At 51.1% G+C, this 17,451-nt stretch overlaps 1 protein-coding gene across 2 annotated transcripts in view; it reads right to left on the bottom strand.

The window, feature by feature from the left end:
• CUL9 (cullin 9) overlaps nt 1-17,451 on the bottom strand; it is a 35,074-nt gene that overhangs the window by 12,827 nt on the left and 4,796 nt on the right. Inside the window, exons 7-26 of one of the 2 annotated variants that reach the window (XM_045193132.3) lie at nt 16,967-17,372; nt 16,369-16,561; nt 13,090-13,297; nt 11,108-11,304; nt 10,557-10,774; nt 9,481-9,730; nt 9,288-9,393; nt 8,351-8,578; nt 7,971-8,061; nt 7,667-7,838; nt 6,201-6,306; nt 5,840-5,935; nt 5,469-5,644; nt 5,086-5,219; nt 4,541-4,720; nt 4,247-4,356; nt 3,973-4,155; nt 3,666-3,826; nt 3,174-3,399; nt 2,903-3,092 (exon numbers count right to left, since the gene is read on the bottom strand). In XM_045193132.3, the coding sequence (XP_045049067.2) occupies nt 2,903-3,092; nt 3,174-3,399; nt 3,666-3,826; nt 3,973-4,155; nt 4,247-4,356; nt 4,541-4,720; nt 5,086-5,219; nt 5,469-5,644; nt 5,840-5,935; nt 6,201-6,306; nt 7,667-7,838; nt 7,971-8,061; nt 8,351-8,578; nt 9,288-9,393; nt 9,481-9,730; nt 10,557-10,774; nt 11,108-11,304; nt 13,090-13,297; nt 16,369-16,561; nt 16,967-17,372 (3,631 nt within the window). The remainder of the gene's footprint in view (nt 1-2,902; nt 3,093-3,173; nt 3,400-3,665; nt 3,827-3,972; nt 4,156-4,246; nt 4,357-4,540; nt 4,721-5,085; nt 5,220-5,468; nt 5,645-5,839; nt 5,936-6,200; nt 6,307-7,666; nt 7,839-7,970; nt 8,062-8,350; nt 8,579-9,287; nt 9,394-9,480; nt 9,731-10,556; nt 10,775-11,107; nt 11,305-13,089; nt 13,298-16,368; nt 16,562-16,966; nt 17,373-17,451) is intronic. The other variant, XM_053913874.2, reaches the window with a different exon arrangement.

The following is a 17,451-nucleotide window of genomic DNA, read 5'->3' as shown; positions in this document are numbered from 1 at the left end:
TCTAAAAATGAATAAATAAAATCTTTTAAAAAATAAAATAAAATAGAAGGATAAACTTAAGGATAAATACAAAATAAGGGATTAGAAATAAAAATCCAAAATATGGTTACTCATAGCAATTATAAATAGGCTAAAACTGACAACTCAGTAAGAGAGATTATTAGGTTGACTAGAAAACAAATTCTAGGTATTTACGAGACACATGCCTAAAATACAAGTGTGTGGCCAACTCAGAAGTACAACGACACTGGGGGGACTCCGAGGAGAGGAGAGTATCTCCCCCAGGAGACTGCTTATTGATAGTAGCAGGGAAAAAAGCAGTAACAATACAGTGGAGAATCAAACCACCTCTTGACTACACTGTCAAAATTAACATCCCAAAAGGACAGATCAGAATTGAGTGCTTCCCACGCAGTACCCTGAGAGGCACGAAATCACTTCCCAGCGCTCTGGCTGGGGATGCATACCCTGAAACTAGTCATGAGGAAATGCCACACAGACGTAAAGTGCGATACTGTTAGAAAGTATCAACGTCACAAAAAACAAAGAAAGGCTGAGGAATTGGTCCAGATTCAGGGAGACCAGAGACCCTAATAACCCTAGGCTGAATCCTGTCCTGGACTAAAAGAAAGAAAAAGACATGGAATCAACGGACAAAACTGGAGTACAGAAATATCAAATGTTTGAAATTGATCAATGAATTACGGTTATGTAAGACAATACCTTTTTTCTTAAGAAATATATATTAAAGTATTTAAAGGCAAATGGCCAGCATATATATGCAATTTACTCTCAATTTTGTATACACACACACATATATATACAACTACAAGTGTGTGCATATATAAACTCACACAACTACAGGCATACATATCAATATGTACATATTTATATGTGCACATAATATACATATTTTAATATACGCACATATACACAAAGCAAATGATGGATGCAAAATGGGCAAAATGTTAACAAAAGGTCAACTTTGATAAAGTATGTGGGTGTTTTTTCTATTAATCTTAAATTTTTCTGTAAATTAGAAATTATTTCCAGATAAAAAATTTTAATTGTATACTTAAAATGGTTAAAATGGCAAATTTTATGAGATGCATATTTTACCACAATAAGAGATATCTAAAAGAATTATCAATCCAAACAAAAAGTAAAATAGAAAAAGAGGTACTAGAAAGATACCAACCAAAGAAAGCTGGTACACTATAAATACCAGAGAAAAACAGACTCTGAGGCTTTACAATAAAGACGGTCCCATGTGGCTACTTAAATTTAAACTGGTTAAAGTAAGTAACATTAAACACTCAGTTCCCCAGCCGGACTAGTCCCATTCCAGGTGCTCAACAGCCCCAAATGTTTGTCATCTCGGACAGAGCGAAACTTCTCCACTGCAGAAAGTTCTCTAAGCAGCCCTGTCATTTAATTTTAAAGTTGTATGTAACAACACAGTCATAGTACATAAAGCAGGACTGACATACTTAGTTTAAAGATTCACTGTCATAATGGTAGATTAGAGCACACCTCTCTCAGTAATAGATCAAGCAGACAAAAATAAGGAAGGTTACAGAAAATTTGAACAATGCCCTGGCCGGGTGGCTCAGTTAGTTGGAGCACTATCTCACGCACCAAAATGTTGTGGGTTCAATCTCCAGTCAGGGCACATACCTAAGGTTGCGGGTTCGATCCCCAGTCAGGATGCATATGGGAGGCAACCAATTGATGCTTCTCCCACATCAGTGTTCTATCTCTGTCTCTTCCTCTCTCTCTCAAATCAATACATACATACTTGGGTGAGGGTTTTTTAAAAAAAGAAGAAAATCTGAACAATTAATAAGATCAATTTAGTAAAATATGTAGACTACTGTACCCAGCAGGTGGAAACACACATTCTTCTTAACCACATACGGAACACTTATAAACTTGACCATCTACTTAGTTAGACAGGAAGTCTCAACAGGTGGCAAAGATTCAGCATCACAGAAACCATGTTCTTTGGCCACAATGGAATGAAGGCTGAAATCTAAACCAAAAAGATAACCAAACAAACAAAACAAAGAAAAATCTGCTTGGAAATTTAAAAATCTACTTCTAGAACTATAATAAGTCAAAGAAGAAATAATAAAGAAATTAGAAAATCCTTTGAACTAGACAGTAAGAATGTTACATAATAAAAACTTATTCAACATCTGAAATATCCATCAGCAGAAGGGGTAAATATATTCCCACAATGAAATGTGACTCAGCAATACCAAAGGGCAAAGTAATGGTAACACTGACAACCTGACTCATTCCCACAGCAGAGATCAGACACAGCAGAATATATGCTCTGTGATTCCATTTACACAATGTTCAAGTACAGGCAAAAACCTGCAGTGACAAATAGAGACAGTGGCGTCTCTTGGAAGAAGATACTGACTAGAAAGGAGACACGGAGGAGGAAGATTTCTGGGTGCTGGAAGTATGCCACATCTTGATCTGGGGGGTAAGGTAGTGCATATGACGTAAAATTCATCAAGTCATAATTAAGATGTATCGCCTTACTGAATACTAATTCATACCTCAATAAATAAATATTAAAAGACAAACCCAAAAATCTTATAGAATGCAGCTAAAGTAATATTGAGAAGGAAATAAATAGCCGTAAGTACTTTTACGTGGAAAGAAGTCTGAAAAGACTAAGCATGTAACGTGAAGTTAGAAACAGAACCGATTCATACACGGTTGAAGGAAATGGTGAGAAACTAATGAAGAGCTGACCCACACTTCTTCACCTTCCCCTGGGGACTGTTTCTTCCTATCCCTGCGTTCCTGTCCAAAGGTCCTCTCCTAGTCCTCTCCTGCCACCCCAGGTCGCACCCCACTCTCCAACTGCCTGTCCCTATCTCCTCACTCTGGCTGTAGAAGTTGGAGAAGCGGTCAAGGGCATCACAGAATTCTGTGGGAAGGCACTTTCTGGGATGGTACAGGTAGCAGAGTGGGGACACCGGCCAGCAGCGTGGTGACAGGACCAGTATAGAAACTGTTGGACTCGGATCTTCGATAAATAGTTCTTTCCCAGCCTCCTCTTCCTCCTCTTCCTCCTGAGAGACAGAAGGATTTCAAGGGCTCTTGGGCTCCCTTCTTTGGTGTCCTATTCTCCCGCTCTTTGCCCTTGCTCTTACCTCTTCTTCCAGACCCTGTTCTTCCTCATCCTCCTGCTCCAAGAGCAGCTTGTCAAGCCGCTGGAGCTGGTAGACGTGGAACTGGCGCTGCAGCTCCTCGGAGGTGCTCAGGCTCTGCAGCATCTGCTGGGGGAGGCGGCTGGGGAAGCAGGGACCGATCTGCTCCAGCACGGCCCCCTCCAGCCAGCTGGAGCCCAGGCTCAGGAGACGGTCCGCCATGTAGTGCCTGCAGCACACACAGCCCGGCCCGGCCTCAGTGTGGGCTGCGGCACGGCCCAGCCGCCCGCTCCAGAATGCAGGTCCCTCTGCAGCAGCCAACCTGGGTCCCGGCCCTACCTCACCTCTTCCTTCCCAGTCCCTTTCCACCAATGACAGCCACCTCCGGATCTTAATCTCTCCTCCCCACTGCAGCCTTCCTCACCTTCCCTCTGAGACTCAAACCTTTGCCTGTCTAGACACTCCTATCCCCTCCCTCTCCAGACCTTCACTCACTGGTAGAAGTGCTCAAAAGTAGCGGCCAGCTCCAGGCCGGAAAGGACCATGATGGGCTCCAGGTGCCGCTGAAGCTGCCCCAGCATGCCTGCTCCAGAGGCTCCGCCAACCAGGCAGCGCTGGATCTTCTGGTCGATGTGCCTGGCAAACTGCTCACTCATCTGCGCAATGGAAAAGGCACCAGCAAACGATGAAGAGGGAAGGGGGAATGGAGGAGAATGGGGAGCAAAAGAAGATGAAAGGGCAGACATGCGATCCTCAGGCATAAGCTCACAGCCCCTGCTGCCTGGAAGGCTGTGGGACTCACATGAGTGGTGGTGAGGAAGGACTGCTGCAGCAAGGCGCCCGAGAAGCCGCTGTGCAGGGCCAGCGTGAAGGCTGCCCGAGGCCCAAAGAGCTCTGAGCCTGCTCTCTGCAAGCGCTCATAGAGTGCACAGTAGCGAGGCACGAAGTCTGGGGCCCTCCAGGCTACGGCCAGGAACCTGCTGACCTGAGAAAGAGCGAGAAATGTAAAGGAAAGTCCCAGTACGTGGACAGACTAGAAGACCACCAGCCCCCAAGCTCAGCTTCCTTCTGCCCACCTGCTCCTGCACCACGCTCAGCCAGCACTGCGTTATGCTCCTCAGGCTGCTGCTTGGAAGAACTGGTGAAGGCCCAGGGCTCCGGTCCTGGCCCTTCCTGTTCTTGCTGACTATGGAGACGGAAGGCAAAGCAAGGAGCTTTATCTCAGCCCCCAGCAGAGTCCTGGAGTCTTGGGTACTGAGCCCTGGAAACGCCCATAGCAAAGCAGCAAGACAGAGTAAAATCCAGGAGGGGAGGAGCCAGACAATATCACTGGCCAGGTTCTTAGCTCAACCACCACAGCTGGGACTCACAGGGATGAGTGGATGGCTCGGGAGAAAGCCCAGGAGGCGGCTCCACGTGCACCAGCAAGTGGCAAAGGCGACGAACTCGAGAGGCAAAGGATGCTGCCCGACTCAGCGGGTTGCAGGAACTCTCCCTCTGCTCTAAGTACTGGCCCAGCAGCCATCCCAGGGAACTCACACCTTCTGCATCTGGAAGAGGATAGGCCGGAACAGGTCTCCACGGGAAATGGGGAGACAGATAGCCCGGGAGGAGGAGAGAGACGGAGCAATTGTACAACAAGGTTTGGGGGCAGCGCAGCCCTACCCCCACCCCCGACCAAGGTTTGCTTCAGCTGGAGTCTGGGGGTGCGGTAACAGGCTGGTGGTGGGATGGGGGGAGGTTTAAATACCAGAGCCTCAGGGAGCAGTCTCTAGGCAGGAAGGAAAGGAACACTGAGGTGACAGGCCTTCAGGGATAAAGATAGGAACCAAGAGAACCAAGAGCATTAACCCAGGCAGTCCCTGGGAATAACAACAAGGAGCTAGTTAGTGGGGCCAGGGGTCAGGATGCTTACCGGGGGAGGTGATGTTCCGCACCAGGGGGCTGACCAGGGCCTCCCAGCAGGCCTTGCCCAGTGCTTGGGCGGCTTCGTCGTCAGGGAGGAAGCGATCGGCAAAATTCTGCTCATGGCGCAAAACCCTGTTCAGTCTGGGGACAGTGAGCGGTCACAGACTGAAGGCACAGACTCGAGGCCTCTGCTGGAGTACAGTCAACTCCTAACCGCCCCACGCTCAGTCCCTCCCCCAGCTCTTCCCCAGCAGCACACACTCCGCACCCGTGCTCACTTCCCCTCACGTCCTGGCTGCTGCTTTACTCTTCAGACACCCACAGGAGCGTGTGCCTCCTTCACCACCTTCCCTCCCACCTCCAACCCTGCCCACCTCCTGCCCTGCCCACCTGGGACAGAGCTGGAGGAGACGCCTGCGGTCCTCTGCTATGTCCCGGCTCCAGGCTTGCGCCCGAATTGTGTAGAAGAGACATGTACGGCGACACAGCTGCTCTCGAAATAGTGGCCAGAACGTGGGCTTGGGGCCCAGGACCTCCACACCCCGAACACGGGTGTCAATGCCGCCCTGTAACATGCACAGACTTATCTGTCACCTAAGCCACCCAGCTACTAAAGCCTCACACCCTGAGTTCTAGAGCTACTACAGATAGCCCTACCTCTCCTTGGCCTGAGCCTGGCCCCAAAATGCTGGAACCCAGTCACTATGGAAACCCTGTGCTACCTCCTGATCCCCAGGCCCCCGCCTCTGCCCTCGCCCAACCTGCTGGCAGCGCTTTATGCGAATCTGGATGACGGGCCAGAAGCGGTTCAAGTTCTCCAGGAGGGTCACCCGGCTGGCAGAGGGCATCACATTCACCTGGCAGGGCAGGGGAGGAGAGGGAGCTGTCACCTCCAAAAGAGGGGTTGGAAGGACCGTTGACAGCAACCAAGTCTGTGATGGCGTGTGCCCATCACTGCCCCTGCGCTGAGCCCGTGGAGCTGCACGGCCCCACGTCCTTAATTCCACTGGCAGCTTACAGGAAGGAAGGGGTGTGGGCAATCCCCAGGGGTTGGGCCCCTCTGACAAGGCCCTGGGACAAAGAGGATGGGGATTAAGGGGGGGGTATCACAAGGGCCCCCACCGTGTTGAGCTCAGTGCTGATGCAGCTGGTGCTGTCGCCCCCGAGCACCACCACCCTGGCCGGCATGTAACTGGAGTCCTCGCTGGCCACCAGCAGGGTCAGCTGCCTGGGAAAGAGAAAGGAACCAGTTAGAATCAGGACCCCGATCTTTGTTCAAAAGGACTCCAACCCGACACTTGCTCCTGACTCCTGTCCCTCTGCTTGAGCATCAGTCTCCCCTAGACCCTCTGCTCTTGCCTTTGTCTCCCCGCAAAGTGACTTCACTCACTCACATTTTCACCGGAAAATTAACACCTGAATGACACCAAATCCACATCTCCACTCCAGACTGTCTCCTGAGCTTTCACATGTGTGACCCACCGACACTTCCACGTCATGCCCCACAGGCACCTCGGAGTCGGCCTGCCCAGATGGGACAATCGTCTGTCCACAGAAACCTGCTTCTCTTCCTACTTCTCTCCTGGGACAGAACACTGCCACCCACCCTGTGCCACCCAGTACTGTCACCGTGACGTCTCCCTCTCCCAGCTGCCCTCAGCAGATCAGTGGCAAGTCCTGTAGACTCCCTCTAAGGTTTCCCAGTCCGTCCCCCCCGGGAGTCCCCGGTCCCTCTGCCTACCTCAAAACAGTCATCACTTCTTCACTAGGCCCCTGCTCAACCCTTCCAACTTTTCCTCTTGGCCTCCAACCCAAACTCCCATAATGCCAGAGTGAGCTTTCCAAACAGAAAAATCTAGTTTTGTCTCTTCCCTTCTTAACATCCTTCCACAGCTCCCCCAAGTCAGAGTAAAGCTCAAGCCTCTTAGTTCACAGAACTCCTTGTGGTCTGGCTCAGCCTGCTTTGCTGGCTTCGTCTCCTCCTGCCTCACTACACATACCTTCTGTTCTAACCAAATCCATCTACTTTAAGTTCACCCGAATGCATCCCTGTGTCTTGCTCCCACCTCGCTCACATGCTGTCCCTCTGCCTGGAATACCCGGTGCCCTCTCTTTATATCACTGTATTCTACTTCAAAACTCAGCCAGCCAACCCCTCCACCTGGGAGCCTTCTCTGACCTCTCAGCTGGCCTCCTGGTCCGGGGCACTCATTGACCACAGCACTGTTTCCTACCCTAGGCTCTCACTGCTTTTGCAGCCTGGTTTCCCCACTAGACCGCAAGTCCCGGTGACAGACCCCATCCCGCACTGTGCTGGTAGCTGCAGACCACGGCACAGTGCGCGGCACCAAGCACGCATTAATCAGCTGCCCACAGGGAGAGCGGGTGAGTGAGTTGCTGACTGCCTTCAACACCAGGCACAGGGAGTGACAGCTGCACCTGGTGGGGGAGCATGTCCCCAGGCTCAGGGGGTGAGAGAAAGTCTACACCTAGCACCGGGCTGTGTGTCCGTCCATTCACCGCACGAAATGGGCCTGAGTGAGCCTCAGGGATTACAGACGGGGTTGTGTGTGTGGCTGTGTGCACACCTAACCAGAACACCACGGTGCATGTGCAGGGTGATGTAGTGGGAGCCGGTGCTGCCGTTGGACTCCCAGTAGGTCTTGGGGTTGCGGTCCGTCAGCTTGCTGGCCCGGTGCGGGTTGGAGGACACCTCCACCTTCTCCCAGCACTTGTCCTCCTTCACTTCCACACTGGAGCCTGGGGGCGGTGGGAAGGGGTGGCAGTTACAGCCTGGTTAGTTGAGAGAAAAAAGGAAAGGGACTAGAGAGCGGGACAGAAATAGAACAGATGCTGGGGTGGGAGCCCGGAGAAAGCAGACGGGGCACAGACCCTGGCACAGGTGCCTGAGGAACACGTCGAAGAAGGGGATGTTGATGGGTTGCTGGGTCCGTCTGTGGTCTTCGATCTGGTCCAGGACCATCTGCAGCCAGAAAACATAGAAGGGGACGAGGAAGAGGAGAAAGCAGAGGAAACATACAAAATAAAAGACATATATAGACAAAGAGTCAGGTGGCAACAAAATACTGAACCCATCTTTCCCCAAATTTTGGAAGAATAGGAGCATGTGGAGTAAAGGCTGGGAAACAAACACCCGGGATGTGTGACCACTCACGTCAGTCAGGGACACCAAATGGGGACACGCACTGACTCCCCTGCCCCTGCTTCTGGCTCACAGCGTCCCTGAGCTCTGTACCCACACACCTCCTTACCTGAACGCAGCCAGCCAGGATGCTGGAGGTGAGGCTACTGTAGAGCTGGGCATGTTTTTCACACTCTGTCACCAGGTCCCGAAGCTCGCAGGCCAGCAGCACCTGAGCCGAGTACTTGTCTAGGACTTTGGAGAGGGTCTCTTTGGCTCCCAGGCAGCAGAGCACCACTGCGTAGTCCTTGTGCACCGAGGCCAGGCGATGCAGGAAGCAGAGCAGCTCCTGAACAATCTGAGCCCAGAGCCGCAGAGATTAATGCGTGGGAAGCAAGGGCAAGCCGCGTAAGGGGTGAAGGGTAGGTTTAGTAAAAGGAATGTCGTGCCTGAGATTTTGGAGAAACTCAGAAGCCTAGGGAAAGGAGAGTACGGAAGACAGGTAGGAAGGGAATATTGGGGTGCTGGGGCTCCAGAGTGAGTTGGCAGGAGCTGAGCACAGCTTCCCAGGCTTCTTCCTGCCAGGGCCACGCTATCTCAAGAGCCAACCTCGTGCCTGAGCCTTGCGAAGCCCGAAGGGTGGAGAGCAAGCAATGTTCGGGTTGCCAAATGTGGGCTTCTCCTATACCCAGAATCTAAAATCCAGGTGCAGCCAAAAAGCTTATACAGGCATACCTCATTTTATTGCGTTCAGCTTTATGTTTCACAGATGTGTTTTTTACAAATTAAAGGCAAGACCCTCCACCAGTGAAAAGTTTACAAAACCCGCTCCACTGCGATGCTCGCTTTATTGCAGTGGTCTGCAACCAAACCCGCAGTATCTGGGACCCGCGCCTGAACTCAGAGGCCCGGGTCTGAAGACTCTTAGATGACCTTAGCCTTCTCCTTCTCACCCACGCCTCCCCGTGTCCAGACCCATCCAGAAAGGCTATTCTGTGTGCTCCAGAAGCAGCTGGTGCCCTTACAGGCTGCCTTTCCCTCCCCAACCCTTGCCAGGGCTCTGGTACCTCAGAGTCACTACTGGGGCCACTCAGGCAGCTGAGGCAGGGCTCCAAGACCTCATGCCAGGGGAGGGCCAGTGCCTCGGCGTGATCCAGCAGCTGGGTCATGACCCTGGGGAGGGGGTGAGAGCCAGTGAGTCCCTGCGGTCAGCCAGCACCCCCGGCTCCCGAGGCGCGGGTGCCTGAACAGGTCCCTCACCTCAGCGTGGTCAGCAGCAGAGTTTTGTTGGGTCCAGGGGCATCCAGAGCCCGCAGCAGCAGGAGTAAGGGCTGGGTCTCCTTCTGGAGACGCTTGAGGAGGGGCCTCACGGCACCCCTGGGGCCGCCCTCCCGGCATAGCACGCGCTCCAAGTCCAGCAGGAGTTCTGCAGATGGACCCCCAACCAGGGACCGAATCAGCAGCTCAGGGGACCCGCCCTGGCCCCGGGCACTGGGGGTCTCCAGTGTTGCTGCCCAGACACAAGGAAGGGAGAAAATGTGTATAAAGGGTATTCATACACACTGGTCAAACCAAGAAATGGGTAGTTCCTGAAAATCACCCCAAACTTTCCTCTCATTTGGAGGATGCCTGCCATTTTTACAGAACTATAGAAGATTTTCTTCTCTGACCTGAAATATTAATCTAGCTACATCTGAAAAAAAATGCCTAATATGACAAACACTGTCACATTTACACATTTTTAATTTCTATGGCTATACTATTATACTTTATTATTAAATGTGAGCTATGCTGTTACGTAAACCAATAAACGTCAGCTGGTACAATCACAGCCCTGTACCACCTAGCATGGGAGCTTTAGAGGTAGAGAGTAAGGGACACATACTGCTTAGTTCAGTTTCTCTCCCTGCTTCTGTTTTCGCTTGTTTGTTGAACACAAAGGGCTTCCTCCCCGCCACGTCAATGTTTCATGTTTCTAGCCATAGACTTTCTGTGTTGTAAGTTACAATTCCCCCAAAGAAGGCCTCTCGGTAAGTTACTTTAACCAACCTCCGCAGCCCTAAGACAGGACCACACCCAGAGGACAGAGATGGCAATCCTCACACGTTTAAAGCCATTCAGAGAGGGCAGTTTCCTTGTACCTGCTCTAGGTTCTCCCTCTCCTCCTGGTCAGGAAGTTCTATGTAAAATCTAACTTAATCCCCAAAGCCCTCATTCATTTCCTGAAGGTTCTCTGTGCCCTTCCAGTAAGGCATGAGGACAAGAACGGCAGTCTTCCCGGCCACAGGCTGGCACTGTCTGATTCCTCGGCAGAACCGCCCCCTCCGAAATGGTACCTGCAAGCTCAGGGACGCCTGGTGGCTCCGAGTAGCGATTGAGAAGCACCGTGAGGATGGTGCGGGTGGTGGGCGTGGGCTCTGTCTCCAGTGCTATCCCTGAGTGCCTAAACAAGGTGTCTCTCAGCTCCTGGGTTACAATCTGATCTCCCAGAGTGTGGTGGTTGCACAAAAGCAGGCTGAGCAGGATCAGGCCATTTCTCACTGCAGAGGAGCACCTGGGGGACGGAGTTGAATGCAACAGAAGCAGGAAGTAAATACACAGGGGAGAAGCCCTACCGCTGGGAAAGAATGGGCTCCAGGGGCCCCCGACCTCAGGTTACTCCTGCCAATCCCAGAAAGGAAGGTCAGGGTGTCACTGCTCTCTAGGAGTTGCCCTACTCCCAACCCCCTGGCCTCTCTTCCAATGACAGTCAGAAGGGCCCCTGAAGTTTCACCCAGAAGTTAACAACGTGAAGGGAGTTTCTGTGGGGCTCGTGAGAGCTGGGCAGGGGAGCAGCGGGGACTGGGCCTCAGCAGGAGTTTGAAGTTTGGGGGCGTGGTGCACGGACCCCTCCGTGTTTAGCATCAGGGTCACGGCTGCAGGAACGGTTAGGAGCAGGCTCTCGGAGCCCGGGCGGGTGGCTGAGTCGATGCTGGCAAAGATCTCTCTGGTCATCTGCACGTCAAACAAGGGCTGGACAAGATCTTGGCTGGTAAGAAAAGTGGGGATCTCCGAGGAACTGGCGATGGCCAGCATCTTCAGTGCCTGCAAGGGGAATGTAGACGCAGAGTGACGGGTGGGCAGAGAGCCACCCTGCACGGCCAGGCCATCACTCTAGACCTTAAACTTTGGGCAAGCTGAGCTATTTGCAAACAGGTTAAGAGATGGAAATGGAAAAGGTAGCGATAGGACATCAAATGCTAAAAAACAAAAAGGAAAAGGAAAAAACAAAGCAAACAAAAAAAGCTGAGGCTCTAGCCGGCACCGAGGCCACACGAGAGGGGTGGCTGCCCCCCTGCAGCTTCCCCACAGGAGGTGGCCCGTGTCACAGCATCGAGGTGTCTCCAAAGGCTTTCCTTGAAGTGGTCTTCCTTCTCGCGTGACCACTCCTCCCTTTGCAAAACCTCTTCCTTGACTTCCGTAACTTCGTGTCCTCCTGGTTGTTCTCCCTCTCTGGTGTTCCTCTGCCTGGTCTTTCAACGTGAAAGTTCTTGTCCCCCTTCTCTTCTCATGCTGCACTGCCGCCCGAGCAACCTTGGTTACTCCCACAGCTTGTTACCACCCATAAGCCAACACTCCCAAACCGAGTCCCCTGGCCTCCAAAGCCAGTGTTCTGCCCTCCTCAACAAGGCTACTTGGGTTGTCTGACTGGCAGAGTGGTTGGAATTATAGGAAAAAATACTTGTATACCAGTAACATGCACATTTGTTTGCTGGAACTACAGAAAAAATAAAGGATGAACACTATACCGCTTGAATGGAGACTGTCCCTCCTGATGAAAGAGCTGACCTTGAGAAGAAACCCTCCAAGAATTAGAAATAATTCCCAGGATAATCCCTCTTCTGAGACCTGGACCCTCGAAGCAAGTGCTGCCTCATGGTTAGGCTTTCTCCCTTCGGCTGCCCACTATCCCCCAATTAGCTGAATTCTGGAGATCTCAAGTTATCAACAAAATGATGCAATTTTGTCACAGGGCAAGAGTTTGAATTTAGAGGCAAATGCTGTACTTTGGTCAGGGAATTCTTTAAGCGGACCTGGTCTGGATATGAATGCTTGGCTGCTCTTGGGAGGAGCAGTACCCACCAGGCCAACAGAGGAAGATGCCTCCCTGCCACTCCCTGGGACAGCCTGCTCTGGGAGAACACGTGTTCCTGTCCACGCTGCTGCCTTTATCTGCTGGAACGCATCCTCAGAAGCAGAATTGAGGCCTACCTGTCCCCCACTCTCAGGCTATGTGGAGCACACCCTGCCCACATCCTACCAGCCAGCACTTACGTCTGGATGAGCCAGGAAGCCAATTCTGTTAAGCTCTCCTGGACGAGGGCCTCCCTTCCCTAGTCTCTGGTCCCAGGGCAGCTAGACAACGGCAATGTTGGCTTTGTCTGACCCACAGCCGAGAGAGGGTATCTTCTGTGTAAGGGTTCCACTCAGATCAAAGGGTAGAAAACCACTTTGTCACATCTAGAAAATTAGTCTTTAACAAGACACCTAACTGTAATTAGAAAGGCATGGCAAAGTCATGCCTCTTTCATACCTGAAAACCAACTCCTGCCCTTTTCCTCCCACGTCCTCCCACCCAGGAAATGGCCATCTCATCCACCCTGCCACTAAATTTTTAACCCAGAGTCATTTTTAAAGACATTCCTCTCCCTTTCTCCAAACATGCACTTGATCTCCAAGACTGTCCAGCTGCAACTCAAATCCATCGGCATCTTTCAGTCCCAAGGTCCCCTCCGTGGTCTAAATCACCACAGTACCTCCTCAAGGTCAGCAGCCGCCCGGCCTGCCCACCTCACCCGCCACTCACTCCCACCAGTCCAGTCCACTCACCGCCAGCCCTGCCTGCTGCACCAAGACAGAAGTCCTGTATTCTTGCATGCAGACCAGCACAGCATAGATGCCACCCTCCCTGGCAAAGAGCGGGCGCCACTCATGCTTGGTCATGAGCAAGTAGAGGAGGCGCAGGGCTAGCACCACCACCATCTTCTCTCCCACCTGGTTGGTCAGCAGCTCCACCAGCATCTTCACTAGCTTCTCTCTGGGAGGAAAGAAGTTGGAGTTTCTCACCCCAAGAGCCACGCCTGACTCCCCACCTAACCCTAGACACCAAGTTCCAGCCCATCGCCACCCACCGCTTTCCACCCTGCTCTTCTTGCCTTAGTCCCTCCCACTCCTGACCCCCTCTCCTCTGCAGTCCCACTGCCTCTGGCTCCCCACTGCATGAAGGAGTCAGCAGGACAAATGGCGGGTTACGAACTCTGGCTCGTCTTTTCAAATAAGTCTATATGTTCAATGTAATCCTAATCAAAATGCCCAAAAGGTTGTTTATTTTTTTAAAGACTTTATTTACTTATTTTTAGAGAGAGTGGAAGGGAGAAACAAAGAGAGGCGGAGAGACACCAATGAGTGGGAGAAACATCAATGGGTTGCCTCTCAGCCCGCAACCCAAGCACGTGCCCTGACTGGGAATCAAACTGGAGACCCTTTGGCCTGCAGGACGGCACTCAATTCACTGAGCCACAACAGCCCAAAAGGCTTTTTTTTTTTTTTACACAAAATACAACAGGCAGATTCAGGCCCAGGAAGAGAAAATATGCACGAATGTCAAAAACGTTTGGAAAGAAAGAACGGGAGACTTGCCTAACAGTCATCGACACGTAAATACCAACTTCTAATGAGTAAAGCCCTGGAAATAATGCCGGGGGGGGCAGACAGACCAACAGATGGGAAGAGGCGCAAGGGCAGCACCCTCAGCCAGTGAGGGTGGGGAGGACCGTGCAAGGCGTGCCGTGGAGACACCTGGCGACCCAGCTGAGAAAATAAAACTGCAACTCTGCTTCACTCCATCTGCACAACTACATTGCAAGTATTTTTAAATAAATGTAAAAAACCAAAATCATAGATATTTTTAGGAAAATATTTTTGTAAACCTGAAATAGGATAGATCCTCTTAAGTAGGACACAAAATGTAGAAGCCGTAAAAAGGCGGAGAACTACACTAAGTTCTAACACATCAGCACAATGAAAGGCACCACCCACCACGCTAGCAGGTAAGCAACACGGTGGGTGAGAGAGAGGGTCCAGTGGAAGCACCGACTGGAAGGGGAGGAAGAAGTTCTTCCGGGGTCCCCAGATCACTGGGAGCATCACAAGAGGGGGGGGAAACCAGGACTGACATCTCTCTCCACAGTGACCGAGATGCGTTCTGACCAGGTGGCCTGCGAACTACAGAGTGAAGGAATACAAACGGCCGGGCGCGGCGGCACACGCCTGTAGTCCCGGCTACGAGAGGGGCTAAGGCAGGAGGATGGCTTGAGCCCAGGAGTCCTGGGCGGTAGTGCACTATGCCAATGGGGTGTCTGCACTAAGTCCGGCATCAATGTGGGACGCGGGAGGAGGGGTGGGTGGGGGATGGGAGGGGGGCCACCAGGTTGCCTAAGGAGGGGTGAACCGACCCAGGTCAGAAACAGAGCAGGTCAAAACTCCCATGCTGATCAGGAACACAAAAGGAGAAATTCTGGAAAAGAAAGCAAATAAAGGTACCAGGAAGTTCTCTTTTTATCTCTTTTCTCATGTGCTTTATGATGGCTTCAATGTGAGTGAAATACACTTGAAATACATATCCCCTCCTGTAGCCATGCCTTCTCACCAACAAGTCAGCACATACAGGGGACACATATGAACAGGTACAGGAGTGTAAGCAGGGATGTTTACCAAAATGTTAACAGTGACCATCTCTGCACAAAGGGTCTTCAGACGATTTTTACCTTCATGATTTGCTAATTTTTTACAGTGAGCAGGATCATTCTATACTTCAAAAATAGTTAATATGATTTTGTAAAAAAGGAGAGACATTTGAAACGTAAATAACAGACTGATCTCCAGAATGCCTGTAAATCAATGGAAGACAAAGAGCCAGTGAAAAAGCCGGCAAAGGTTAGAAACAGTATTTATAGAAGAAACACGACAAAGGCATGCAAATACACCTAACTTTATAGGGCCCAGCAATTAACACAAGGAGATGCCCATCATTTAAAACTCTGCCAATCGGATAGATTTTTAAAATACGCTAATATCCGATGCTGACAGACGGGAGGGAAGGAGGTCCATTAGAACACTGGCATTTGAACTCGGGCTTAATCACGCTGCAGAGTCCTACGCAGAGTGAAACCAATGAGGCAGCCCCGTGTGAACGGACTGGTGTGCAGAGCCCTCTTAGACATTCTGAGTGTGGGGGAAACGGTGCAGAAACAAAACGACGGAGTGTGATCACATACACTAAAGCACAGACTCGGGAAGGGTCCCATATCCACACACGCTCATAAATGTAAGCCTAGAGAAGGTCTAAGGATACACGCCAGAATGACAGTGGTGAAAAGAACGTTAGCTTTTCATTCTTCGTTCTTTTTGATAGACTTCAGAGCTTTTAAAACGAGAATGTAGCCCTGGCTCATGTGGCTCAGTGGATTGAGCACTGGCCCATGAACCAAAGGGTTGCCGGTTCGATTACCAATCAGGGCACATGCCTGGGTTGCGGGCCAGGTCCTCAGTAGGGGGCGCATGAGAGGCAACCACACACTAATGTTTCTCTCCCTCTCTCCTTCCCAACCCTATCTCTAAAAATAAATTTAAAAATATCAAAAATAAAATGAGAATGTATTTGTATGCTATTTATATACTTAAGGAATAGTAAAAAGAAACTTTTTAAAATAGAAAGAAAATAGGGATGGAGGAGAAAAGAAGAGAAAAGGAAAGTACAAAAAATAAAGTTCTAGAGGCAAAGGCACCTAGGTTTCAATCCTCGCCCTGCTTTCTCTCAGACTCAGTTTCCTCACCCTCATGATGGGGTAAGAATAGGAGCAAACCCTTCTCAGGTGGCAGGAGGACTTAATTAGGGATTGCAAGTAAAACGTCAAGCACAGAGTCTAGCGGAGAAGTGCTCCAACAATATTAGCATGGTAACATTCTACCTTCCCACTCCGGTGCTCCTCAGGCTGACCCTTCTTCCACCCCTAGCCTTTCTGATTCTCGACTTCACGGCGCCTTCCCATCCTACTACTCCACCTCCCCAGCTCAACCCCAAACCTCTCCCGCCCCCACCATGCTGACCTCAGGGATCTGTCAGGACGGACCAGAGGGTGGTCCCGCTCAGTGACCTCCTCCACAGCGAGAGAGAGGGCACAGAGCCCGGAAAGCTGCAGGCTCGTGTCCAAGCTGGATCTCTGCACAGTGGCCACAACAGCCGCCACCTGCTGATCCAGGGAACTGCGTGGGCCTGGACCCCGCAAGGTGCTAGCCATTTCTGAAATGATGAGGGAAAGGCACTGGCTTAAGAGAACGCGGCACCTGCATGTTGGAGGTGCTGAAAGGTCAAGCCCAGTCACCCTAATGACGTTTCGGTACATCACTCATTACTGCAGCGTGCGTTCAGAACTTATCCGACTCTGTGTAAAGCATTTCACGGTCAAACAACGAAGGTGAAGATACTCTGGATAATGGGCCCTCCTTTCCCAGGGACACTGAGGAAAGGGAGCCGTGACTGATTAGATGTAATCAAGACCAAAGGAAAAATGGATATACGCTTCCAAAGCATTTTCCTGGGCAAATGTGACCTTATTTCACCCTCTACCCTAACTACCCACTTCTCTGGGGACCACCCAGGACTTTTTTCAACTTCTTTGCCCTCCCCTTCCAGCACCTAACTTACCACTGGCTGCCTCCTTTATCTCGGGGGGCAGAGCCATCCCCTCAGTCACCAGAAGCTGGTTAAACAGCTGCGAATCACTCTGTGCCGTGGGGGACCCAGTTTTTCCCTTGGCGGGCTCTGCCTCTGCTTTACGGGGCTCAGCCTTTGCTTTGGAGGACTTGGTCTCTTCCTCGGAGAACTGGGCCTCCAACTTGGACGCCCCTTCTGGGTCCAGGGTACAGAAGTGACTTCGTGAAGGGGACGAGCTGCTTAGTGTATCAGGTCGCTGCCCATACTTGGTGTACACGTGGGAGCTGAGGAGGTCCCTGAGGGTGCTCCCCTCAAACCGACTCCTGAGAACCTGCAGCAGACCCTCAGCCACTTCTCTGGGTACAGAGATTTCCCCCAGGGCCTTTTCATCCCAGGTCTGTCAACAGAAGGAGGTGTACATTTCAGGAATGAGCAGACACAAAGGTCCTGGGGACAGTAAATGGAACGGTGGCCAC

The sequence above is a fragment of the Desmodus rotundus genome, chromosome 11 (assembly GCF_022682495.2).
Source record: "Desmodus rotundus isolate HL8 chromosome 11, HLdesRot8A.1, whole genome shotgun sequence".
Taxonomy (NCBI): domain Eukaryota; kingdom Metazoa; phylum Chordata; class Mammalia; order Chiroptera; family Phyllostomidae; genus Desmodus; species Desmodus rotundus.
Note: the sequence above shows the minus strand (reverse complement) of the source record. Positions and strands in the feature narration are given on the sequence as shown.